The following is a 27,259-nucleotide window of genomic DNA, read 5'->3' as shown; positions in this document are numbered from 1 at the left end:
ATTAGGCGCTGTAGAATCTATATTTGCACTCAAGACTATGAGTTTCTTTCTTGAAAGAGTGGGAATTACTATTGTACCATGGCCGGTGTGTTTTTGTCTAACCTTTTTCAATTTAATGGGGGCAACATCTTCTAAAGATAGTGTTTATGTTGCTAGTCACTTCGTGTAGTTCATATGTGTTGTTTATGGGTACACCGAGCATTTGAGATAAATCTGGCAGATTATTATATTTGCAAAGGTGCACTCAGTAAATTTTATTGTTTGGCTGTTTGTGGTCAGTTATGGATTTTACTGACAAAAATGCAGGATTACGTAAAAGCCCCCACCCCCCAATTCTGAAAATAATAACGGACTAAAGATAAAGTGAGTAGCATGACTGGTCCCTATAAGGGTGAAATGCTCAGTGTAAATAAAACAGCTTTTATTAGACTGTTGCTAGTGCACCTTTAGCTTCATAGCATTATTTGTAAATGTTTCTATTTTTGTTCATGTGAAATGAAATTTTTGATTTATGTAGTTTAATGTGATGTTGGTGTTTTTATCTGCACCTACCATTTTTACACATTTAATGTTGCACTGCAACTATATTATGTTTACTATCATATATTGATAATAATACAATATATTATGTTGCAATAATAATCACCGATTATATATATTTTAATGTATTAAATAATACAATTAACATGCTAACATTTATTCATGGCAAAAAATACACAATAGCCTACAGTGCAAAGCAAAAATGTACAACCAAAGCATTTTTGTATGTTCATAATAATGATTTAAAAATATCTTCATCAAGCAAACAAAACTAACACAGGAGGCCAGAAATTCCTGTCAACTTCTATCTCAGCCTTCCTCCCATCTTGCCTTTGCCACGTCCCTTGGCACTAAGAGAGAAAATCAAGGGGTTTTAAAAATAGTTTTTGGCCTTAAATCTGAACACTCAAAGTGGTTAGTGTGATTTATACCTCTGGTGATCCTGGACGCGGGCAAGCAGTTGATTGATCTGTGAGAGACAGAGACATGACAGCTCAGTGCTAAAAGGATACAGTGATAATGAATGCAACCCGTTTACCTCAAGCCGAACTCCAGCTGTTCAAAGTGAGCTGGATTTTGATAAACCGTCAATGACTCAAAGACCGAGGCTGGCAGAAGCTCCATGAAGTCTAAAAGCAACTTGAAAGTAAGTAAAGGTTGTTGACACTTACGTCGTATTTCTGGCGCTTCAGTTTCTCGCTTAGATCGTATTTTTCGGCTTCCAGCTGCATCAACCACTGCCACAACTCACTGGCTTTATCCCTGCAACGACATTAACAAAGACATTATTTTACCATTCCTCTCTTTTTTTTTTACGCAAGGACACGTTCTGTGCTAATGGCCACCATTACAAGCTTTTTAATGTTCATTTAATACTGGTTAAGTAGGCTCTACTTTAAAAGTAGCCTAACTTATTTCGAGAAATGTGTCTTAAAATGATGGGGTTATTTTTCTATTCTTAACAAGTTCAAGAACAAGTTCAGCGGGATTGGTCCACATTACTATTAACAATATCTTAAATGTTTATTTGACACAGATTATACAGTTTATTACTGTAATAGTCACTATAGTCGCTGGGTCACTGATTGGTGGTAAAGTCTAAGTATTAACCAGGGAATAAAACAACTTGAGGGCTACTGTTTTGCTTCCTTATATAATTTATTTTCAAAATTACTTCTTCATAGACTTAATTAAGTCATTGTTCTCTTATAGTCTACTACTAATAATAAACTATTTCCTGTAGGCTGTTTCCATGTCTGTCTTTAAAATAAATAAATACTGTTAATGGCCTACTTAGAAAGCTGTTGGAAATTTCAATTACTTGGGGTGTTTTTCTTAATGAAATTATACTGATACCAATAATATGCATATAATATGCATATAAAAACTTCCGTACTTAAGTTTGTCGTCACTCAGATGATCAATGCTCAGTGGTTTTCGGCGTTCAGCCAGGATCTTCTTCTTTTTCTCCCTTTCGGTCTGTTTCTTGGCACCTTTGCGTCCTTCACCCTTTAGTTCAGCAATAATTATAATGTTAATGAAAGAATCTGCATAAATCTGTCAAAATTTAGACGTTTACAGTGTTCATATGTTGGTAAACTCTGACCCTTTGCTGTACGCCGCCGTACTGATGGGTCATATTTGTGAGAGCCTTCTTCTTCTTGGCATCTTCATCATGCTTCTTTCTATGGTCTTCCTGCTCCTTCCTCTCTTTCTCTTCCTGTCAACAGTTTAGGTTTAGGTTTAATCTCTATTATGAGCCTGTGGCTTTGTGTCACTTCAATGGCTCAGCGAAGAATCAGCTCAATTTAGACTGAAAAGTTTTGTAGGAATTATTCAGTAGCATGCAAAATTGATTATTTTAAGGATTAAGGAGAATTTTGTTAACATCTTCAACAAAGCAGATTTAAAAGTGTAAGTTCAGGACTAGTTTGGTGCCACTGGTGGAAAGATGTTCCCGTTGACACCTGGTGTAGTTTGCAGATGTGTGAGCAGAAGATGGCAGGTGCTGACAGGAACTCACAGCGAGTCTGGCCTGACGCTCCTTCTCTTTCTCCGCTCTCACTCGCTGCTGCTCGGCTCTCTCACCTCGCCTCTTCTCCTGTTCAAACACATACTTCTGCTCGTAAGTTCATGTTTCTCTTCCGGGATCTGCAAGATGTTTCAAGACATTTGCATCAGCAATACACAACATTTACAAGGAAACACTCACGATTCTATTGACCAGAGCAATGAGTTCCTCTTCATCTTTCTGTCTTTGGAGGAAATGAGCCTCTATAAGAGACTGTAGTTCTGTTAAATCCTTCTCCTGACGCTTTTTTTGGATGTCCTGCCACACACACACACACACACACACACACACACACACACAAATGATGGAGGTTACAGGGGGTTTGAAAGTGAGAGAAGTGTGTGTTGAAAGAGAAAAATCTCCTACTTACATCAAAATCTACTTTGTCTCCATCTGGAATCTTTGGTGCTTGGACATTTGATAGATATCTGGAGATAAAACATTAAGCTATTAAAAAAAAGTTTTATTTGGCTATATATAATGGTACATGCAAGAGAACTATGGACTTACTTTGGTTTGGACTTTGAGTCATCTACTATAATTGGAGAAAGAGATGTTTTTTATGCATTTAAATGAAATAGTAACAATAAACAATTCCAAATAAGTAAAAAAAAAAATGAAATAATAAGAATTAGTAAAGGCAGAATCTGTTTTCTTAGTGCAAATAGTCAAATGCAATTTTCACTGATTAAAAAAATAAATAAATTATATAAATATAAAATTATACTTAATGCAAACAATATATACCAATGTAAATGTGTGTAAATTGCCACGTGCATTATAATAAATAACTAAAATAAAAAAGTATAATAAAATAAAATGTTAAATGATGGTATTAAAATATACAATACCTTCCTCCCTATTATAAAACGAGATAAAACACAAACACAGAGACAAAAGATTTATAAGTGAAAATGTGAATTATTTTTATCATAATAAATCATGCAAATACATTATATAGTACTGCAAACTTAGGAGGAAAAGACAGTTACTCACTGAACTCCCTCATCCATCACATCTTCTGTGTCAGACATGACTATAAACTAGCTTAAAGATTAAATGCAGGATACATTAAGAAACAACTAAAACAATTTTGCAATACCAAAATAAATCTTGTACATTACTCTTAAAAGGCAGGGATTTGTCAGGAATAGGTTTCTCTTGAAACACTTACCGGGGGTGGTTTGCGGCTCTCAGAGATGGAGCAGCTCTCTTTTAGGGTGCAGCGGGCCTCAGTCTCAAGTCTAACATACTAACACACCACGTGATCACGATGGCCTCTCATTGGCGTGTGCTGAAATCCTTTGTCTATTGTTAGACTGTCAGATGCATTTCAGTGAAGTTCTAAAACCAAACATTCTCTTTGACCTGTTCATACTCTGCCTTGTTTTACCACCCTGTGAAACCCAATACATTTGAAGAAAGAAGCAGACAGTTTGTCTCAAATGACAATGAATGCATTACAGGAAACACACAGAGGCAATGCGTGCATGTATCAATACTTTACTGTAAAAGCTTGTACATATGTTGATCATCACTGACAGTTTGAACTGTTATAGTAGGAAATAGTTTAAATGTTTGATTGATATTTTAAAGGAGTTGAGCTATATTATTACCAAAATGATTTATAATGCTGGACATATGATTTTTAATTCTGTTGCATCAGATGTAGTGTTCATAGCATGAATTTGAGTGCAAAGCATATGAATAAAAGTCATGACGCAAATGCATTTATTAGCAAAGTATGATCAAACAGCTAAACCAAAACATGTTATATAGTATTACATAAAGAATGTAAAATCAACAGGTCATCTGAATCTCCATGAACGTGAAACTCCAGAGGGAGGATGGAAGTTGGAATTAAATTGTTTATTTTTTTACATTTTTAAATAATCTGGAAGTTCACTTCAGAGCGAAAGATTGACACACAGATTTCACAACAGGTTCACATTGATTGCACACATTTGCCATGTTGACCAGCAGAAAGCTACTTGACTTCTTTCTGCATGAACCATGATTTATACATGGCTAAAGACAATTTTTTTTATTTAGCCAAAAACTTTGTTAATACGAATGCATCTGTTTTAATGGTAACTGGCAGCTGTAAATTAATTGTTTTATAATTATCACTTTATTTTCAGATGTAAAAAATGTTAAATGTTTATAGAATTCAGTAAGAAAATGAATAAGAAGTTTTAGTTTGTTGTTGTTGTTTTTTCATCTAATAGGGTAGACAGTAGGGAAAAAATAATGCTAAATGCAAATAATAAAATGCAACTAACCATAGAATCATGCATAGCTATGAGAGCAAAATGAATAAGCTTATCAATGTTTAAAAGATAAGTGAAAACACTTTCCACTTAAACATTTGCGTCCAATCATTTTTATTTTTTATTTTTGGTGTAAATCCACCTGTCACTTATTAATAATGTTTGATACTAATACTTTAATATGTATTATTGGGCTTGTGCGATTCATGGTAATTATAATCAATTTAAATGTTAAATGGAATTTTTGTTCACTATTGTAAGATTTCTTTAACTTACAAAATATTTGTTTTGTACTGTTAAGGCTCTGACGGTACAAAATTATGCATTTTTAATGGATGCATCTTCCATTTTGGCTGATTTGGGATCTGTTGGATGTCTTTATTTTCTTGTCCCTGCAAAACATAAGGGAATACGTTGTGAATTTGCTAATGAGTTATCAAAGAGACAGTATGAGCGAGTTACATTTGCTCTATATACATCATGTGTATAACTCAGCAGGCTTTTCATCACTTCCTCAAATACACAAAAGCAAATACATCATCCATGCGCACCTGTTCCCCGTTACAGAGTTAACACATTGGTGCCGTGACCCAGACGAGTACACATAAGCGACATGGTCAGAAGTCTCAAGTTGTGCTACAAGTGCAGCAAATACCTGGTACATTGTCATCTATGTCACTCTCAAGGACAAATTCAGCTGAAAGACCAAGGATAGTTGCCAACACTAGCTTCTATGCTAGCTTTTTCACTTGTACCTTTGAATTAATAGTAATCAACCATAAAAACAGGATCCCTGTCAGAATATGTGCTAAACTTGGGTGTTAAGGCGGTTAATGTGACATAATGTGGTACTGTTATCCTTTCTGTAACTCTGAATAATAAACTACTTTGCTGTGTGACATCATGCTAATCCAATGATTCATGCCCATGCAGTGGCACAACAGAACAGCTGTGGCAGAGAATGCGATGCATCACGACACAATGCTACATGGGAGTTGCTGGGTGAAATGAACCCTTTGGAATTATGTCTGACACGCCGGTGGTCCAATGCAGGAGAACAAGATCCGGTCTTTAAATATAGTGTGGTGTGATATGTGAACGAGATTTAAAATCTTGCTGGCCAGTTAGGGTCATGACTTCGGACATTTGCAGTCGCCGTGCTGTCAATTAAAACACCTCCCACTGATCCACCCTTTTTAGGGAGCAAATCTACTCAGTGATGTGAAGATATTTTGAAAAATTTCAATTTTTTTTGTCCAATGAATGTCAATGAGGATGAATGCTATTTTTTGGACCCCATTTGATTTTCATTTTATGGACAAAAGCCAATCAAAAAGATTTTCAAATATCTTTTCCACAGAGGAAAAAAATTAATACAGATTTGGAAGAACACGAAGGTGAGTAAATGATGAAATGGTTTTCACTATTGGCTGAACTATCCTTTTAATAAATATATATAATTTTTTTTTTGACATTTGGTACTGAATTTTGAGAAAAAAACAGAAAGGTCACTTACCATTTGTGACAAATTTACTCTTGGCTGCGAACACCTGGAACAAAAACAACCCCATGAGAGTGTGATTTGAAAAAGTCTTTCATTAGGTATCTTCAACACAATCTCACAAGAAAACGTGACTATTTTGCAAATTGGCAATTTTATATGAATTCATACAATGTGAATGATATGAAAATATAAAATCTTTATAAAAAGTAAACATGAAGTTCCACCCCAAAACATAACCGTTACTGGGGCGTAAGCAAATCATACGAAAATGCATGAATGAGATCATTTGAATTAGCCACCAATTGCCAAAATGTTAAATATTGCCAAGATATTGCATTGGTATTTTTGGTGTTTTTAAAGGTACAATAATAAGGTACAATAATAATATTGTGTAGAAAAAAAGAAAAAAATAGAAACAAAAATGAGAACACATCATTTGGTCTTAATCTGACAGACCATTTTAGTCACAATATCTATAAAGGGAATGATGGGATACAGGTGTGCTGATGGGACACTGAACATCAAAACATCGCCATCAAGTCAAATACAGTATAAAATTAACCACTGAAATGAAACAGACCCTTCAAGATGAAAGGAAACAGGGCCATCGCTTGAATTCATGAGGCCTGGAAGCAATCTTGCAAATATATTCAGCTAGCTAAAGATTCAGCTATATATATTCAGCTATGCTAGGCAGCTAGCTAATTGTAAAGTGGGTAGGTGAGACAATAATATGTGTAACGTGAATAAAAAAGGAAGATCAAAGCTGGGACAACACAGTTCTAAGAGTAGAAAAATATTTATGTTCTCACCATGTGCCAACTTTGATCTTCCTTTATGCATCTTTTTGTGGCTGAACACCCGCATTAAGCTTTTGGCCTGTTGGATGTGCGCACTTTGGGTGTAATTCTAATGTGAATAACACACCATAAAATCAACAGGCATCACAACCCACTTTCCTGACCTGTCAGTCTTTTCTGGAACGGGCAAAGGAAAAAAACTAGGAAATAACTAACGTTTATGGATTGAATACCATGTTTCCATCCATTAACTTACCTTGGCAGGTGTGGAGCCCTTTGCTTCCCATGGGCCACGCGGTTTAGTGACCTCAGCTGGCTTTTGCTCCTATCAAAATCACACCACCCTCCATTAGATTTGCATTCAGGTTATTAATGGATTTTTATAATTTTCCTGTATTAAAGTTTACCTTTCTTGAACTGGATTGAATCGAAGCAGAGAAAAAACAGCGGACAGCAATGTGATAGGAAAGGGAAAAGGAAAAGGAAAGTCCACAGCTAGAGGAGTGGGAGGAGATCAGATCAGCAATAGAAAATAAAAGCATCCTTTCAGCAAAGCACTGGGACTGTCTCAGATGGCAATACCATTGTAAACATGTACCATGGTTTTTACATGGTATTCCAAGGTAGAACACAAAGAATACCATAGTGTTACCACGGCACATGCCCGAAAACTAATGGTACCCACAACAAATATTAATTATAATTTATTGGTTATGCTTTGCTTTGGGGACCAATTTTCAATATTAACTAACTATTAACTTTTGCCTTAAACTCCTAATTTGCCTCTTAATAACAGTAAGGTGTTTTTTTAATTTTAGGTACAACTAATTTTGCAAGGTGTTTTTATTTATTTATGAACGTTTTTTAATCTAAACCACAAATGCAGTACACTGAAGAATCACTAGAGGGCCACCTTGTACCATGCAGAATAAAAAGTGTTTAGCTAAATTTACTTCAACTGTTCCCACACTTTACTGCTCATCTGAACATTTTGAATTCTACAGGAGCATCTCAATAAATTAGAATGTTGTGGAAAAGTTCATTTATTTCAGTTCATCTCATCTGCATTTTAAGGTCTCTTGTTTCTCATTTTTCTCTTGACAATACCCCATAGTTTCTCTATGGGGTTCAGGTCTGGTGAGTTTGCTGGCCAATCAAGCACACTAACACCATGGTAATTTAACCCACCTTTGGTGCTTTTGGCAGTGTGGGCCGGAGCCAAATCCTGCTGGAAAAAATGAAATCAGCATTTTCAAAAAGCTGGAAAGCAGAAGGAAGCATGAAGTGCTCCAAAATGTCATTGTAAACGGGTGCATTGACTTTGGTTTTCAAAAAACACAATGGACCAACACCAACAGATGACATTGCACCCCAAAACATCACAGACTGTGGAAACTTAACACTGGACTTCAAGCAACTTGGGTCATGAGCTTCTCAACCCTTCCTCTTTCCATATGAAATACAACTTGCTCTCATCTGAAAAGAGGACTTTGTAACAGTCCAGTTCTTCTCCTTAGCCCAGGTAAGACGCCTCTGACGTTGTCTGTGGTTCATCAAATTCCTTGACACGTCTGTGTGCCTTGACCCCAGCCTCAGTCCATTCCTTGTGAAGTTCACTCAAATTCTTCAATCGATTTTGCTTGACAATCCTCATAAGGGTTCGGTTCTCTTGGTTGGTTGTGCATCTTTTTCTTCCACACTTTTTACTTCCACTCAACTTTCTGTTAACATGCTTGGATACAGCACTCTGTGAACAGCCAGCTTCTTTGGCAATGAATGTTTGTGTCTTACCCTCCTTGTGAAGAATGTCAATGATTGTCTTTTGGACAACTGTCAGATCAGCAGTCTTCTGCATGATGGTGTATTAAGAGTGAATTAAACTGAGAGACCATTTTGAAGGCTCAGGAAACCTTTGCTGTTTTTTTTTTTTTTTTTTTTGATTAGCTGATTGGCATGTCACCATTTTCTAATTTGTGAGATTGTGAATTGGTGGGGTTTTGTTAAATGTGAGCCAAAATCATCACAATTAAAAGAACCAAAGACTAAAACTACTTAAGTCTGTGTGCATGAATTTATTTAATACCCGAGTTTCACAATTTGAGCTGAATTACTGAAATAAATGAACTTTTCCATAACATTCTAATTTATTGAGATGCACCTGTATAACTGAAAATGTAGATACATAAATAAAGACTATTCTCCCTAATGTTCTGTGGTCTGTGAGCATAAAAACACATTAAAGTTCAAATGAAAACTAAACCTAATTTATCTCAACTCTCATAAATAACTTTTAAAGAAATCCCCTCTCAGACACAGTCAGGTTTGTATTACAGTATTCATTGCGCATTGTAGACTATAAACCCCATCTGTCAAAGTCTCCAGAGAGAGGGTCGTCTGATGGTCGTGGATTGTGTGTGAACAGGTCACTGTGAACAATGTCTGCTTCTTAGAGTTACTATAGTCATGTTACAGCATGAGTGACTCTGATTCTTGAAGGCTGGTAAAAGAAGTTTAAAATAAACATAGAGCCATGAGTGAAATATAGCTCAGGAGAGAAGGTTGGAGCTGTGCCACATCAATGCAGAACGAGTTTCAGCACTTGACCTTTCACTGATTTCTACAAAGACAATTGTTTTTTGTTTTATGCCAAAGCTGAAATATTTCTACTGCTGACAAGAATGCAACTCCATTTAAAAACCTTGCCAGCTTTTATTTCCAATTTGTTAGCAGGTGGTGTTAAACAATCATATAACTTTTCTCCAAGTGAAAAGCATTTCCTATTCAATGCATTTCACTAATTATGAAAAAAAAAGACAGAAGCAGAATTGAACTAAAAAAAAAAAAAAAGAATTGAAGGAAAATTAAGCCTGAACAAATAACTGAAATAAGTATTAAGTATTACTAACAGCTAAAATTGGTATAAAAATGAAATAAAACTATATAGAGTTATTTAAAAATAAAATAACAAAAGTACATCATAACATTTCTAAAACAAACTAAATTTAAAATGGAAATTCTAAATAAAATCTAATTCAAAATATGAATAATTACTATAGTATTATATAATTAATACTAAAGTAACACTGGCATAAGGACAGAAAGACAAACTTAAAGATTGTATATATATACATTAACAGTAGTCAAACATATAGACAGTAGTTGAAGTGACAGACTCACTATTTTGGCAGGTGGTTTTTCTGGTGCAGGGGCTGGTTTTGGTTCAGGAGGTTTGGGCTCTGGCGTCTTGGCTTTCCAGCTGTTAATGCGACCGGCCACACCGATGTTCAGGCCAGCTGTTTCCTGAGAGGACAGTATTCAGTCAAATTAATACTGCTTCACCTGCTTATTTCGGTAATCTCGTTGTCTCTTTCTCTCCTCTTGTACCTTGGTGACAGCTGGGGGGCTTGCAGGACTTGGGGTGGGATTGACCACATTCCCCTTCTCCCACATACTCTTGATGCTCCGTAGCCCTTCAGCCACAGGTACATCCACAGGAGATTTGGGGGATTTGGTCACTTCTTTGGTCTGGACAACAACAGATAATCTCAAACTGATTTGTAAATGACAGTTTGCTGTTCTAGCGTTTACAGTTCCTCACCTGAACAGCAGAAGTGTATTGCTCGAGTCGGTTTCCAATCTTGCAAACTAATGGAGTGTGTGATGTCTTCACCGGACTGGTGTAAAAAAGAAATTGCATCAACTCGGTATATCCTAGACCCTAGTACTTCTCTGACTGTCGTTTGATAGACTTCTTACCTTTTTAGAGCAGATTTGTTCAGAAATTCAGCTTTTTCTCCAATCTTTTAGAAAAAGAAATACATATCATATTAGATAAAGCACATTATGGTACCATGTTCAAAAAAGTGGCACTTAGAATAAGTCAGAGAGTCACTGACCTTTGTGGAGGCTCCCTTCGGCGCGATAAATGGTGCTTTGCTCCCTTCTTTCAACTCCTCCTTTTGTTTTTTTTTCTCGGCTGCCTCTGCTCTCCTTCGCTCAATCTCTTCCTTCATCTTCTTCCTCTCTTCCTGTTCATTTTAGATACAAGAAGGAGGCACGGGCAGTATACTCCTCATAAATAAAGTGTATGAATGTTTGATGCATTCTAATTTGCATATTATTTGTAGTAGATAGTAATGCCAGAACAAGACTAGAATTCCAAATCATTGTTGAGTTTTCAAATCAAGAATTTGTGTATATGTTTTAGGCTAATATTACCTATAAACCTTTGCACTATGGCAGGTTATGCAGATGTATCAAAAAAGTCATATTTACTGTAGTCATATATAGTTGACTAAATACTGGCATACTGTTTGACTACTGTATATAGTTAAAAGTACATATTCTACCATCACCAACACAGTAGATACTTTCAGAGTTAGAATTCTTTTTCTACCTCCTCTTTGGCTTTCTTTTCTGCCAACTGCTGTTTCTTCTGCTTCTCCTCCTGCTCAAGAATCTTCCTCCTTTCCTCCCTCTTCTTCTTCAGCTCCTCCAGCTCGGCCTCTGCCGTTTGGTGCTTCTGCTTCATCTTCTCCAGCGCCTCGCTGTCTGTCTCATTCCGTCTGCGTTTCAGCTCCTGCAGCTTGCGTTCGGCCTCCAGCTTGGCGAGGGGATCTTGCTTCTCTGTGTCAGGAGAACGCAAGCTGGTGGGACTAAAACGTGAAGAAACAATGTCTTTATATTCATTTTGGCTCGCATAAAAAAATCTGGGAATGCAAATAGTAAATTATGAAATGACATATGAGTCTTTGCCTTAGTGTCTTCTCTGGTTTCTTGGGTTTGTCAGCTACATCTTGCGGCTTTGTTGACACTTTCAGCTTTGCATGGAGAAACAATGAATATTATTTTATTCTCAGGTTGTGCTGTCATTTCATCAATTATAAATGTCTTGCTAGAGCTGGGATGCTATTTGGACATTGACTTACTTTGTCACGCAAAAAGGAAGGTTTTGGCTTTTCCTCTACAACCTAAAGAGGCAAAAACAGGCAAAACAGGCAACTTTAATTTCAGTCATTAGAGTTAGCAAGTGATTTTTCTAATGTAGCAATCTGTGGGTATAGCATGGAGAATTGACCACACTGCATGCAAATTACACAGCAAAAATAAAGCAACACCAGGCAGTCTTGACACAGACATTGAGTTTTCAGAACAGCATGTATAAACCAAAGTGATATGTGATCATAAATGGGTTAATCTCATGAAAACTTGTCCTGGTGACATTTCACTCCATAATCAAATAGAAAAATTAATAAATTAAAGTTTGTGTAATTTTTTTTTTTATTATTTGTGCATGGCGACACTGGTGACTCATTATATTCTTATTACTGTAATGTCATTAAATATTGTATATTACAGTGTATTACAGTAAAAAAAGAGTTAATGAGAAACTTGCATAAATGAAATACAACACATCACAGTTTTCATGAGATTCACGCAAAAACTCTGTTCATCCAAGTCAAACCAAAAAGTGCATTAAAAGCGTGGACTGTGCACGAAGCATGTCTGTGATTTCTATGCATCACTCAGGCTAAGAGGTGAATACCTCTTCCTTCTTTGATTTGACTCTTTCTTCAACTTTGGCCTTCGCTTCTTCAGCCTCTTTCTTCCATTTAGGCTTTTCCTCAACCTCTTTCTTTGGAGTCACCGGTTTCTCCTCAGCCTTCTTCTTTGGTGTTGATGGTTTTTCCTCAACCTCCCTCATCAGTTGTGGTTTCTCCTCCTCTTTCTTTGGGGCTTTGGCTTTCACCTCAACTTCCCTAATTGATTTTTTTGGCGTTTCTTCAACTGGTACATGGGGTTTCTCCTCCTCCTGTTTCACTGGGGCTTCATATTGAATTTGAGCCTTCACCTCAACAAGTTTTTCTTCAGGATTCTTTACCTGTTCTTCCTTTTCCACCAGCTTTACCTCATCAATCTGTGGTGTAGTTGGCTCCACTATGACTTCATCATCTATTTGGTCCTCTTTTGGTGGTTCTTTCCTTAATATTTGACTTTCATCTTCAACCTCGTTCTTTTCTAAATCTGCACTTACTAAATCTGCATTTGTTTGTTCTTTAATCTCTATATCTGATTCTTCCTAAAAATATAACAAATAATTACAAATATTTTCTACCATAAAAATCCATTGAAAGGCAATTTTTGCATTTAGAACCCAAGCAAATCCTAGAATCTCATACCTCATTTGGTACAGCTGGTTCTTTGGGGTTCTCCTCCATGGATTCCTGCAACAAATGGAGAGTCAGGATAAACTAATATTGTAGAAAACACATGAAATCCATTGTTTACGTACTAAAATTCATCATATGATGGAATGACAGCAAACAAATTTTGAGGAAATGACCTGTTCTCTGAGGTAGGAGCTCTGCGGTGTCTCTTCCTCTTCTGGTTTGTCAGTCTTCTCAGGAGATTCTTCGGGTTCCTCGGATGCTGTGACTGGCACTGGGTCCTCCTTTTTTGTTACAGTCACCTCAATCTCAACACTGTTTTCCTCTATCAATTCCTCCTCTTTTGTCTCTTCCCTTTCCTTCCAAGAATTGGTTTCTGTTGAAGAAACATCATTTTGGGCGGACTCTTGTTCATCATTTCTAGGACTTGGCTCGTCCTCTGTGGTAGTGCTGCTGGTGGAGACAGTTTCAACCATGATTGTGGGATCTACTTCCTTCTGTCTCTCCAAAGCTTCCTTCATCCTTTTCTGTCTCTGCTCTTCTCTCCTAGCAATCCTCTCTAAGAGAGCCTGCTCATCATCCTCAGCCGGTGCAGAACTAGTGATCAAGGAGGACGTCTCTGCACTGAAAAAAAAAAACATTATCAGTATAGTCAAATATTTGTGTAATGGAAAGAGTTTGGATTTTACATCAGGATGTCAATTTAAGTTTTTGTGTATACTGTATATACACATACGCAGTAGCACTTTATTTTAAAGTCCTGTTGCTGATGTACATACTATGTACTTATTATAGTAATTACAATAACTATGTAATAACTAGGTACTAACCCTGAACCTACCCCTAAACCTAACCCTACCCCATGTATTTACCTTGTATTACCAGAACTTTCTTAGATAAATACACTGTAAGTACACTATAAGTACATGTTAGTACACGTACTGTAAAATAAAGTGCAACCACATACGCACACCAAAGAGTTAGAGATATAACAAATGTATGGCTTATTTCTGCATTTCCGGAAAAATAAGCCCCCCCACACACACTTACATGTTTGTTTCTGTTGAAGTGTTCTCCATATTGCGCAGGCGTTCCTGACGGGCTCGTCTCCGGTGCTCCCGGGCCACCTCCTCTTCGTCATCGTAAGAGTTCATCCTGACGAGGCGGTGGGACACAGACATGGAAGTAAAGACTCTCATTCTTCAGTGTGAATGCAGACAGACAATACTGACAGATTTATGAATGCTTCTTGGCGCAGTGCTGAAAGAGCATGTGGGAAACACACTTCATAAACTTTACATCACCCCCGAGTCAATAATGATTATACGACCAAATGTGAGCTTGAAAATGAATCCATACAGTCTACTAAAAATATGTAGAAATTCCTCATAGATGCATAAATGTGTGCACAAAATGTACCCATCACATTTATTTAATATTCAACTATTTAAATTTAAGTTTTTACAATTATATACAACAATTTATTCAATGTATGGATTTATTTGTTAAACTGAACTTTGGTCATGCTGAAAATTGGTGTTTATTGCAATATACAAAGGATATTCTTAAAATAATTACAGTGGTACCATAATGGTATCAAATGGTAATATCATGCTTCTAAATGTTTTACCATTTAAATGGTATAAACTTGGTACATGTCAAAAACATGGCAATACAATACTAATACCAGTACTTTTCTATTGACTGATTTAGACCTTGCGATTCATATAAACAAACAGTTTCTTGTGTTTATTTATGCTTGGTTAAGATACTGGTCAAAACCCGAAAACCTCGACTGTAATGAAATCTTTGTGACAAAGTTTTGTTAGCATCCTAGCGTCATGCTAAATTAGCAACTTAGATGCCATATGTACTTTTTTCCTCTTGGAGTTGCCTCATTGTTGGCTCAGATGTTCTCAAATTCTTGCCATTGTAGTTGAGTGAGTCCGGCCTGGCTTGCGTTTGCCATGGCATGTCGGTGTTTATAAGGCAAGTGAGAGCTCTTAAAATAGCCAATTGATTGAGGATGGGTTTTATTTTTATCCGTTTCTCCTCTTCACTTCCCTCCCCAATCATTTTCAGATGTTGTAGATGGTAGAGAAAAACCCATGACAGTGACCGCAATTCTATGTCTCCATCCCGAGACCAACAGCGGAAATCCGAAACAATCCGGTCCTCTCAGGGAGTTCCATATGAAAAAGGTCATTCAAAAAGACAGTCAGATGGAGTATCTGTGATTTTCCTGGAAGAATACAGTCTGTCTTCTGTAAGAAGTGTTGCTGGATGAATCCGATAGTTTCAGACCTCCAGTGCGGCAGATGAAATGCAAGGAGAGATGGAGGGAGAAAGCTCACACTCTTGGTAGACACTGGAACATTATGACTGAATCTTGGAATAAAAGCAGCAGTCAAAACATTCCAAAGTCTGTGGAGTTTCTTTAACCTGCTTTAGAGAGATTCAGCACATGACAGGCCAGATTCCCATTGTATTGAAGACCAGGGCTGCATTGGACTGTTGGTGCCAATGGGTTCCTAAATCTAGGTTTACAATGCTTTCGGGAAGCATTAGCAAGTCAAAAATACATAGCTGTGCTAGTTTCATGTGTTTCATTTCACACTGTGGTCTTTTCACGTAATAAAACTAATTTCATCTTAAATTAATATTTCATGTCCATTTAGCATTACATACAGTCAGTCTGTCATGATAACAAAATGAACCCCATGGAGATTAAAAAAAAAAACCCTGCTTCTTGGCTACTTTGCTATAATAACAGGACATCATCCACTACATATTTCTTTCTTAGATTATTATGCATAATGTTCTGTAAGTTAAAAAATAAACAAATAAAAATTAAATTTAATTAAATTTAATTAACCTCAAGTTAGCTTCTCATTTGTTGTAATTATATTGTATTATATTAAATTAACATATTAAATACAACAAGGCAATGCATGTACCTGTACGATAAAAAATTTTTTTTTACATTTAAATTCATTTTTACATTTCTTTAAAGGTACATTACATCATTACATAATGTAGAATGAAAAAAAAAAAAAAACAGTACAAGAATGTTCCCAGAAGTCCTTGCATTACTATAGAAATACACCCTCTTGTATCCTCTAAACATGCATCAGTGAAAGCCTAAATTATTAGTGAGGTGTTATGTCAATCAAAGAACTGATGTAATATTGTGAAATCATTTTTGGGATTCTAAAAAGAGGAATGAAGACTGAATATATAGTTCAGTATAGTTGATTCAGAATTATGATGGCGTCGCTCTAAAGAGGTAATATGCTGAAACTATTGAAAGAGCAACCGCACTTAGAAAATATGCTGATGCATCTGGTGAGCTGTTTAATCAAGCACAAGGGATTTATGGGCCATGCCATGTTCACTTCCTTTGACATCAATATGTGGGTTCTCTCCTTTGCTGTTTTGAACTGGCAACCATGACAGGCAGCTGAGTTTGAGAGAGTTCAGATTCTTTAGTATCAATCATTTTCATACAGAATATTTATATTCCAGATATGATTCAAATAATGTTTTTTTCTTCTTCTTTTTTTCTCCACTACAAAGCCAGTGGATGTGGTAGAAATGCCTTGAGGTTTCTTTCTTGAGACTCATCCATCTGAATAAAGTTTCTCTCTCTGTCATTCTAGCACAAAGTCTATTCACCGAACAGTTTCTGAGACCGGACTGAAATATGACATTGTGCAGCAGATGTGAAAGATTGTGAAGAAGAGAAATGTATCCCACACACTCAAGAGTTTAACATGCACGCAAAGGGAGAAAGTGTCAGAATTCATCATTTCTCCACATAAAAGTTATTAAGTAAGGCGTGGTGGATTTGGCTTGAGTATTTGCTGGACTTGAAAGTGATTTCTATCAATGGTTTGATTTCCTATTCAGCTCTGATTGTTGCCACAATGAAGCTTAAAAGTGTATTTAAAGTAATTTGTGTGTGTGTGTGCTGTGTGTGTCAGTCTACTTTCCCTTAGTCTAATGTGCTGAGACAACAGAGTCAAAGACAGATAAAAGTATATAAAAATGAAAAAGAAAAATCCATGTAGTTTAAAATATGTACCAAGTTCTAAGAAATTGTATCTTTATAGTCTTTTCTTTTATATCATTTTTAGAAATGTAAATATATATATATATTAGAAACATAATGAGATATTAATTCATAAATATCATTGTATTTTGGGTAGTCAAACCACAAGACATTTTACCCCCAATCTTACCTGGTCTTCTGATAAAAATGTCAAATTTACTGATATTTAAAAATGTCAATTCAGTGTTATAGTATTATTTTCTTTTACAAATATTTTAATTCGTTTTTTATCATTATATTTTCCATTCTTTTAATTTTAGTAAAAAATTTGTAAGTTATGTTGATTGTTTTTGTAATCTTTTACTTTATATAGTTATAATCATATATAGTTATATATATATATATATATTTATTGTATATCGTTTATAAGACTATTGTTTAGAACTAAAAATATCCCTGAGGATAAACACTGTCATCTTCTAGACTCTAAATATTGCAACTGCAAAGACAGAAATCCATGGAAAGTTTGAGACTGATAGGGTATGTTATTGTTAGAGTAGCTAACAACCAAAGTAACTGGAAAGATGCCAATCTAACATCCGTAATTCTTCCAATGACACTACACCATCGATAACTACCACCACCACCAAATACACAAACAATACAAAACTGTTCATGCCCATTCTAACCTACATGAAAATATGATTGTATGTGCTGACAGTCATAACCTTAGTATATGCTTTCATTTGTTCTCTATAATGAGTAGTATCCCACAAAAAGAGCAGTAAAGCATCTGTCATCTCCAATAGTACACATCTGCGGATCAGTCCTTAAATGGAGCGCTGGACAGTAGAAGCTCTAGAAGGATGGAGAAACTGCAGCTCTCAAGTCATCCTGAACTATAAACACTCAACAATGTTTCTCAACTATGAACAAACCTGGCCTGCCAAACCCACAGTGCACATTACCCATGCTACAAACTTTTTATGTATTTCAAGAATTAATATGAAGAGAATAAAGTTTTGCAAGCCTTAAATGACCACGTTCACAAGAACGTGAATGTTGCTTCTGGATAACACTTCAAACGGTACTTGAAATAAAAACGGATTTCCACAGAAGGTTTGCGTCAAAACACAGACGCATGAATAAATCTGATCTGGTTTAAACAAACCCAGACATTTATTGTGTAAAAATGACCAATAATGTCATATGACATTTAGAAATGTTTGTGTGATTAAATAAATGAGCTAAGCTAAACTAAACTGAGCTAAACGGAACTAGTGCGCATCCCGTCTGCAACCATTCCTTGTCTGAATGAATACAAATATATATCCAATGCGCATCTGTCTAAAATCAGATATTATCTGGAAATACTCTACTGACCCGTCAACTGTAACAAAGCACTGTAAACATAGGAAGACATTTACAAGCATGTCAACCTTTATAAGGAATAGAGAGGCGAGTAAAAGGCACGGTGGTTTGGATGACGCAGACACAGGCGTCTGGGCCAGAGTATAGCAGACAGTACTCCTGTAGCTTAAAATAGTATTGAAACAAATCATCGGGATGCCAGTGATTTGAATTGTATTGCATCGTCAAGCGACTAAGAGAGAATTCGACAGTTAAAACAAACGAAAAAACAAACCTAACCGTTAAACATCGTGTGTAAATGAAAGTGTTTGTGACTTACTTCTCGGCCTCCCGCTGCATCTCTTCTCGCTTTTGTCTCCGTAACTCTTTGCGCCGCTCGAAATCAAACTCCTCGTCCATGGTTCACACAGAACTCTTTGAGTGCAAGCTGAAAGAGAGAAAGACAGGCAGATTTATAAAGATTTGAACTGTCCTGATCACTCTAAATCAAAGTCAAGACGACAAGAACCAGTTTCTTGATCCATTTCCCTGGAACAACTAACGTTACCAGGAAAGGCAAACTATGCCACACGTTTAACTTCACCGGATCTTCTCTACTCATAGAAATATTATTTTAAGTTTCAATATCCTCCATAATTAATTCTCACCTCTTGCCATACAATATTTGTATAATTTATGTAGAATTCTAAGAATTTATACGATTTACAAGCAATGTGCAGGTGCTCAATATACGTACTGTATCATTTACTTCATATACAATTTTCCATCTTGAAGTATAGCAGTTCCTGGTCTTCTGTCGGAGCAGGTTAATTAACTAAGTTAATGATCTATCATGTTGGTACAGTATTATCCCCTCCAAACCCAACCCTAAACCTACAGTACCCAATAGTGTTAATGCAACTCTGATATAAAAATGCATTTGTTGATGCAACCGTGCCATATGCAGGTTTGAACTGTTTTGTCGAAGCATAGTTTCCCAGGATTTGTACCTGAGCTCTTCACCACTCAAGTGCAGATCTATCCTGCGGGTGCTACCAAACAAACCTACTGAACACGAAAACCCATACATATGAAGCTGGATATGTGACGCTAACGTTCAATCATATCAGTTTTGACATCTCGCAACATGTTAAAATTGCTTTGAATAAATGACATAGTATTGGTCAAGTAATAATTTTACTGAATTACTGAGTTTATTTCAACTGGAAACTGCAGCAATTCGTATGTATAGGTACGTTTTTTATTTTTTTCAGTTTTGCACAAATGTATTTAGGTGCATGTATTTCGCATGAGCCTATGTTGTTTATAGTTCATGTTTTAAAACATGGTTAAATAAAATAATAAATCATTTCCGTTTGCATTTTAGGGGGCAAGGTGGTGTCACAGAGCCTGTTCTGTGTTCTTCTGTCCATAGCACATGTGTGGAGTGCTGGACCCGACAGAAGGCTAGAGGTTAGTGGACTCGTTGGACGGCTGCTCCTGCTGGAGCTTCAGGCATGTTTGGTTTGGCTCTCCTCCAGAAGCACAGGAACAAGACTCTTGCACCAGTCTAAAGAGTCTCCATATGTGCATAAACTGAAAAAGTCCTGTAATGGTGACTTCATGTGAGGGCTTTCTGGGTGATAAATGCACAAGGCTTTCCTGAACCCTCTTAACCCATGCCTACAACCTGTCACATCTGTCTACAGAAGGCTGATGTGCTTTGACCACCGGGTTAATGTATTGCATCTGCGCATAAGACAATCTGTGTGCAATTTCCTACATTTGCATTGGGTTTGACGTGAGAAAGTGTTGGTGACCCCAGTGGAAAACTAGTGAATTGATCAGATTTCAGAGGAACACTTTTCACCGCATTCAGCAAATATAATCCAAAGGATTATATTATAAAATATAATATATTATATATATATTATATATATAAATTGAATAATATTATATTAATAATATAAAATGTTTTAGTAATAAATTCATATTATATTTCTTAAGTCTACATAACTTTTAAATATTAGATTTCTTTAATTTCACTGTTGATCATTTCAGTTTTCTTAGCAAAAATGTTGCAGTTTATTTCAATTAAATTAATGGTTTAGAGATTAAATTAATGTTTTAAGATTAAATTAACTTTGTTTCACATTTTTCAAAATCCCCAAACTTCTTTATTTAAACTGTTTATTTTTTCAGTTTAAATGAAGAAATTGCAGATTTTTATTATCTGTAGTATGTCTGTATGTCTCTTTAGCATATTTTTCTCTTATTTATTTCTGCATGTTTGGACAAAACATGAGGACTTGGTGAAGAAAATCAACAACTTCAGGAACAAATGGAGACCAGTTTGGGATTTTTTCCATTGCAAAATAGCTGTTAAAATAAAGGTTAATAAAACCAGACTAAGTGATCTGAAGAATTCAAAAGCATTTTTCTTTTTCTGTTTCCATTTCTCTTGTTCATTACAGAAACAAATCACAAAATGCTTTTGTGTACAGTGGGCATGTTATACGTTTCCAAGACTCCCTTTTCGCTGTCCAGTCTTCCTCAAGTTATCGTCGATTCCACAAATCATTTCCACATGATGGAGACGGAGAACATATTCTAATTTATACATTTGTGACTGATTCCAGGTCCTGGGCAATTTGCCCTCTTCATGGTTTAATTTTTTCACGCAGAGAGTTTGAATGCACTAGACTCTACGACTAACATAATGCTTTTGCATTAAAGTACATGCAAATTAAAAAAAAAAGCTTTGAAATGAAATGAATCTCACCAGAACTTTTTACAGTACAGACTGACAGATAATGTCCAGCTCCGTTAAAAAGATTTATATAGCGTATCTTAAGCCCATAATGGAATCGCTGTATATCAGGAAGTCAGTATTTTGGAGCCATTGCTACCACCGTACGCCTGGGTGAAGCCGTTTACAATGACATAACGAGCTGTCTAGTGGGTTTGCTATAAAGCTTTATTATGTGCAGACAGGAAAAATGTGTGGAGCCAGAATACACATCAGGGCAGGATCTATGTCCAAGCCAAAAGCAATGACAGCTGCGTAAAACGCTGAAACAATTTTCTAGTCACTGATAGAGTAACCTGCTTTCTATTTCATTTATTCTTTTATTCCAACCTGTAGATACAGTGCATGAAAAAGGGTTATTAGATTAGGTAACTGTGCTACAGTTACATCTCTCTTGCATCAATATGTAGTCTCTTTCTTTGGTGACATAATGAAATAATTCAACATTTTATGGTCGCTCTTGTTCTGCTCATTTTGACCTGGAGAAGAAAATGCTGTAAAACGTACTCACTTTGCTCACACAGACACAGGATAGAAAAATGTAAAAAATAAAAATACATTTCTGCAATTTTTAGGCACCCCCCTCAGAGCATTGCCAGAATTATGTCAAAAATAATGCTTTTTCATTAAAAAAACCGAGGTGTATAAACTCAGATCAGTGAGATTGATTAAAAGATTGATTCCAAGATTTGGTTTTAATATAGCATCATGAGAGATTTACAAGCAGTTTTTAAAAAGCGGATCATTTTTGACCAGGAACATCAAATTAGGTGGATTTCTCACTTCCCCCACTAACTCGTCCTATTGCACAGCCTAAAAAAACTCACAATAAACCAGAACAAAAGATCTTTTGCTCTTAGATTGAACTTCTAGATTTTTGAGGACTAGATGAAAGATTTAACTTATGGCAACTGTGTCATTCCATCCATCAAAACCATCAAAGAGGGAAGCAGCGAGATGTTAGACTTTTTAAATGTGTAATTAGCATTAGTTCTGTCAATTAGACCAAAACCTCAAATCACATCAGAACAACGTGCCCTTAGCAGTAGAAGCAGCTGTACATTGGCAGTGAATCAAGCCCTCTCAAGTCCCTTCACTCCAGATGCACAGACCGGGATCCCCAACAAGAGATGCACTGAATCAGTGGCTAGGATCGTAAATTTCAGACCCAATAAATGTGTGAAGGCTTTTGTGTCATGAGTTGCTGCTCACTTGTGAGGCCTTGCATAACCAAACATGGTTAAAGAAGCTCACCCTGTGAAACTAACATGGGCTTAAGTTTAGAGGGAAAGACTTGGATATATAGATAAGTACCTTATTCCACTCTGATTTCAATAGATTCAATAGCTGCATCAATGCATGATTGCTAATATCATAAAAGAGTCCATTATGAAATACATGATGCATCAAGCCATCCTGATTTAAAATTAACATTAAGGAACAAAAACACTTATAAAAGTGTCTGTGATAAGTCATTACTCTTGATGTCTTAAATAGGATGCATGCAGTAGTTTTGCCCTCTGTCACCCTTCAGCTTCTGTGTGATGCCTCTCATTTCTGTACGCCAGCTGTGAAGCTTTCAGAATTTGGGAAAATGGGTTTATTTAGTGTGGCCCTGCAGGCACTGGAGCACAAACTGTCCTCAGAGTCCTAAACTGTAGGTTCTCAATCATCTAAATAAGTCATTCTCTCTTTCTCTGACGGACCTGCCCATTTCCTCCAGAATTACGGCTAGCTGCACCTGTGCCCCTTACAGAACAGAAAACCGTCTGTGTGAGAATAAACCCATCATATGTCTTTGTCTAGTTCTATGCCAAGGGCTACAACCTTTTAACCACTAGAAATATACATACATTTCATAGATTAAATATTTTATATAATGTAAATATTATATTATTTATAATATGATATTGTTTATATTATATTATTATATATTTTATGGTCCACTTATGCTCATCAAGGCTGCATTTACTGGACCAGAGATTCTGTGAAAACAGTAAAAACTGTTACATTTTATTCACTAGACAGGTGGCCAACTGTGACCGAGAATGGTGGGCAATAATATTCATTCCATCTCTTTATTTAGCAAAACAACCCAAAAAGGTTTGAATGATCCCACTTTTAGCTATGTCAAACATTTTCCAAGTAAAAAACATCTCCTTCAAGAGTTTACAAATTCATTCGGACGAGGTAGACTACAGGACACCGAGCTGCTCAAAAAAGAACCTTAACTGCAGTTAAACATTCCAAATCTTCTGGGCAACAAGACATTGCTCATGGCCAGACAGATCCACATGTTTCAGGAAGGAGATGGTCTCATGCCTAGTCTCTTATACCATGAAAGGCAAAGGCCTGACTTGGCCGAAGCCTTTCCACAGCTAGATGCCTGGATAACGTATGATAAACAGTGTCCTGCGATGGAACACGTTCAAGCACTAAACCCCAAAACGGAATTTGGTGTTTCGACCTCACAACTGCAAAATTCTCTGTAATTCTTTGATGGACCTACCCAAAGAAATATCAGTTTTGTCTTACTGTGACCTCATGCCTTGGGATTGCTTCATGCGCCAATTGTCCATCATCTTTGGATAAGTGCTACTCCAATATATAGAATTCCATCACAAAAAATGTTTGCTGCATAATTGAAGGCAGTACTATGGAAACTCTGTCTTCAAATGAGCTGCTTTTCAAACATCAGGCAGTAATGAAGTGTGTATTAAATGAGCTTGTGTCTTGTTATATATTTAACTAAAGAAATGGTGCTAAAAGTCTAAATCCAGCTTCTATCAAGCACAACTGAAATAACTATAGATTACTTTGAGTATATAGTCTCGTTCACATCCCATTCACTTAGAACAGAAGTCAGGATTAAGCCAATAGGAGGTTGTGACAGAAAATGTAATGGGTGATTGTGATTTTTAAATGTCCTTATATTAGTTTTTAATGTACTCAAACTGGAATTTCTGCCAACCAAAGCACCAGTTTGAATATCAGTGTGTCTTCTCATGATTCCTTTGAGCAAAATGAATCTCCCTGATCCCTGACGGGCCCCGGCTGACCCAGCATCCCTCCCTCTCTGATTTCCCCCTGAGTCTGGGCACTAAGGGCCAGCAGCATTCCCAAGCTCGATCCCATCACATTCCGGAAGTACAGGGCAGTACTCCTAACATCCTGCCCGCAGCCTGAGCCAAGGCCCTGTTATCGCTGTCAACTGAATTGCCTCCAGATTCTGTTCAGCTGCACAAAACACACACACCACACACTTCTGCTGTGCATTCCACACACTGCTTTATCTGTCACCAGATCTGTACTCTGAGAAAAATACTGAGACATTCTCCAAAAAAAATTAATAAATAAATAAATTTGCAGGTGAAAGAATATGATGTTATGTAATGGTTAATGCTTTTACCATTTTTTATTTAATCAAAATGTATAATAATGTTAATAATTTATTATAATAATAATAAATTAGTAAATAAATATTTTAGGGAGAAATACTTTTGGGCTAAAATTATTACTGTTATTGTTATAAATATTGTTTTTGTATGTGTTTTTTACATATGTATAAATACATGAAAGAAAATATTTATAAATATTTATTGTGAAGAAATGTATTTTGGCTGTTATTGTTATTATTATTTTAAATATTATTTATGTATTTATTATTTTTTGGAATAAATACATTTGGGCTTGTATTATTGTATTATTATTATTATTATTATTAATGTTTTCTTAAATAAATGTACTTTTGGCCATTATTATTAATGCTTTTTAATTAATTATTTGTTTGATTAAATTTATTTTACGATTATTAATTAAAAAAAAGTATGTCAACCTAATCACTAATAGCTTTTATTAATTTTATTATTATTATTATTAGTAGTAGTAGTAGTAGTACAATTATAAAAAAAAATTGTTTAAGTATAATTACTATTATTTTATTTTGTGTTACATTTGACATTTTTGGTTGATTTTCTTGGTTGACTTCTTTATAGCTTTTTAAAAATATAAAGGGTTGCTCAATAGTAGGTTCAGTTGTGACAACTTGCCCCACACGGCATGACAACATGCCTCGCTACTGGCCATATGAATAGTTTCTATTCTCCTAGGAATTTACAGTGGAAATGTCCATAAGTTTTGTTTCAAGACTTTAATGTTTGTGCCATACAGCAACATGCTCCTGGAAATATTCACTCTAAATAGTGAAAAAATTTGACATCTAGCTCCCTCTCTGGCAAACACAATCTATTTTAAAGTAGTGGTGCAGGTGTCCTTGTGGGAAACCCTCCATTTAACTTGGACTGTATGTAAAAGCAAAGGTAGTCTACAGATGTTCTTGATGAAGGAACAATTTGCAGGTGAAAACAGCATTTTCAACATGCAATTAATTTGTCCACCACAAGACTGTTGCACTGCCAACAAATTTCATTTACAGTAAATTATGTTGCCATCAGCAGCATGTTTTTATACACTGAATTTGCGTAATTTTATAATTCTAAGCATTTTTAAGCATAATTTTAAATAAAACATTTCCATTCAATTGAGAAAGATTTTCAAATGTTAAAATGAAGCACTATGCCTATAACCCTTACCTGTAATGAACTGGAGCAGGTTTCAGCACGCGGTCCAATTTAGTTTAGAAGTGTGATCGTGCAGCTGAAGTTGCGCCTCCACATTTTATAACATGTGCAGCATTCAGACTCCGCCTCTGCTGAGCTCCATCACTGCAAAGCATTGGCAGCGCTTTCCTTCATCCATAACTAATAAATCAATGTCATATTACACTCTAATCTGAAATATGTCACCCCCAACACAATTTACTGCAATATATCCTACATTTAACCAACAAAATGATTTTAAAGCTTCACATTTGAGCTGCACAAAAATAAATAAATAATAAATATTAAAATAAAATTACACTGACGTGTCTAGGTAAAAAAAAAACAAAAAAAAAACATAGTTTGCTGGTCTCTAAAATATCTTTGTTCTGATTTGTAATTTTGTAGTTTTGGGTGGGTGTTCATTTGTTTTCTTTTGCTTGTTTGTTTTGTTTTAGGACAGTGTCATTTTATTATAAGCGTTTACTTTATTTTGCAGCTCCATGAAGCTAAGCTGCAACAAACTGTGCCTTTCAGTTCATTATTTTTAGTTGCACTAATTGTCCTCAATAAAATCAAATAGAAAATGTATAATAAAAAATGTATAATAAGAAAGGCTAAGAAACGTTTTTTATTGCAATGAAGATTACATTGCAAGTTAACATTAACAATAACTATAGTAACTTTGATATTTTGGCTTGAAGTATGATATTTTGTCGCTATGCTTGGTTTAAATGTGCTTGCATGATCTTGTACATCATACTAAAGTTTGTTCTGGTCTTCTTTGTCTCTGGTCTCAGCCAAACTGAACAGTTCTCAAACTGGATCCTTGGCAGAGTTTCTACAGGCAGATTCCCGTGATGTTTCGAGCCCATGTTTAAAGATTAGGACTGTCAAATCCATATTTAAGAACACAGTCCATGACAAATGTTTTCCTATGAGGAGTTAATATGACGTGTAATCAGAAACAGACTGTCCGGTCACGTCTCCATAGCTTTAGCAAATAAACTCAATGAAAATCATATTATTCTTTTTTAATAAGCTTTTAAGGAGATGGACGTGGCACATCTTCCCATGAGCATATAGCATTATAAAACAT

General features: G+C 35.8%; 2 protein-coding genes across 3 annotated transcripts; both read right to left on the bottom strand.

Annotated features, from left to right (window-relative positions):
• Positions 1-642: 642 nt before the first annotated feature.
• LOC127947474 (troponin T, cardiac muscle isoforms-like) lies at positions 643-3,998 on the bottom strand. The gene is given in 10 exon segments (XM_052544631.1): positions 643-890; positions 972-1,009; positions 1,212-1,302; positions 1,937-2,049; positions 2,147-2,260; positions 2,564-2,641; positions 2,753-2,869; positions 2,982-3,039; positions 3,122-3,146; positions 3,579-3,998. Coding segments are annotated over 10 exon segments (747 nt in total). The 5' UTR covers positions 3,646-3,998; the 3' UTR covers positions 643-844.
• A 321-nt stretch (positions 3,999-4,319) lies between these two features.
• On the bottom strand, positions 4,320-26,269 carry LOC127947473 (non-muscle caldesmon-like). Of its 2 annotated transcripts, XM_052544629.1 has the most exons (17): positions 26,155-26,269; positions 19,094-19,201; positions 14,403-14,507; positions 13,529-13,976; positions 13,365-13,409; positions 12,731-13,264; positions 12,114-12,155; positions 11,941-12,005; positions 11,582-11,840; positions 11,082-11,213; positions 10,942-10,985; positions 10,784-10,859; positions 10,570-10,710; positions 10,363-10,485; positions 7,442-7,510; positions 6,398-6,431; positions 4,320-5,273 (listed from the first exon to the last, which is right to left on the bottom strand). In XM_052544629.1, exons 2-17 carry the CDS (start codon positions 19,171-19,173, stop codon positions 5,260-5,262), a joined length of 2,211 nt encoding a protein of 736 aa, XP_052400589.1. In that variant the 5' UTR covers positions 19,174-19,201; positions 26,155-26,269; the 3' UTR covers positions 4,320-5,259. The 2 variants fall into 2 exon arrangements, with proteins under 2 accessions (XP_052400589.1, XP_052400590.1); XM_052544630.1 differs by lacking the exon at positions 12,731-13,264.
• Between the last annotated feature and the right edge of the window lie 990 nt (positions 26,270-27,259).

This window comes from Carassius gibelio, chromosome A25 (genome assembly GCF_023724105.1).
Source record: "Carassius gibelio isolate Cgi1373 ecotype wild population from Czech Republic chromosome A25, carGib1.2-hapl.c, whole genome shotgun sequence".
Classification (NCBI taxonomy): domain Eukaryota; kingdom Metazoa; phylum Chordata; class Actinopteri; order Cypriniformes; family Cyprinidae; genus Carassius; species Carassius gibelio.
Note: the sequence above shows the minus strand (reverse complement) of the source record. Positions and strands in the feature narration are given on the sequence as shown.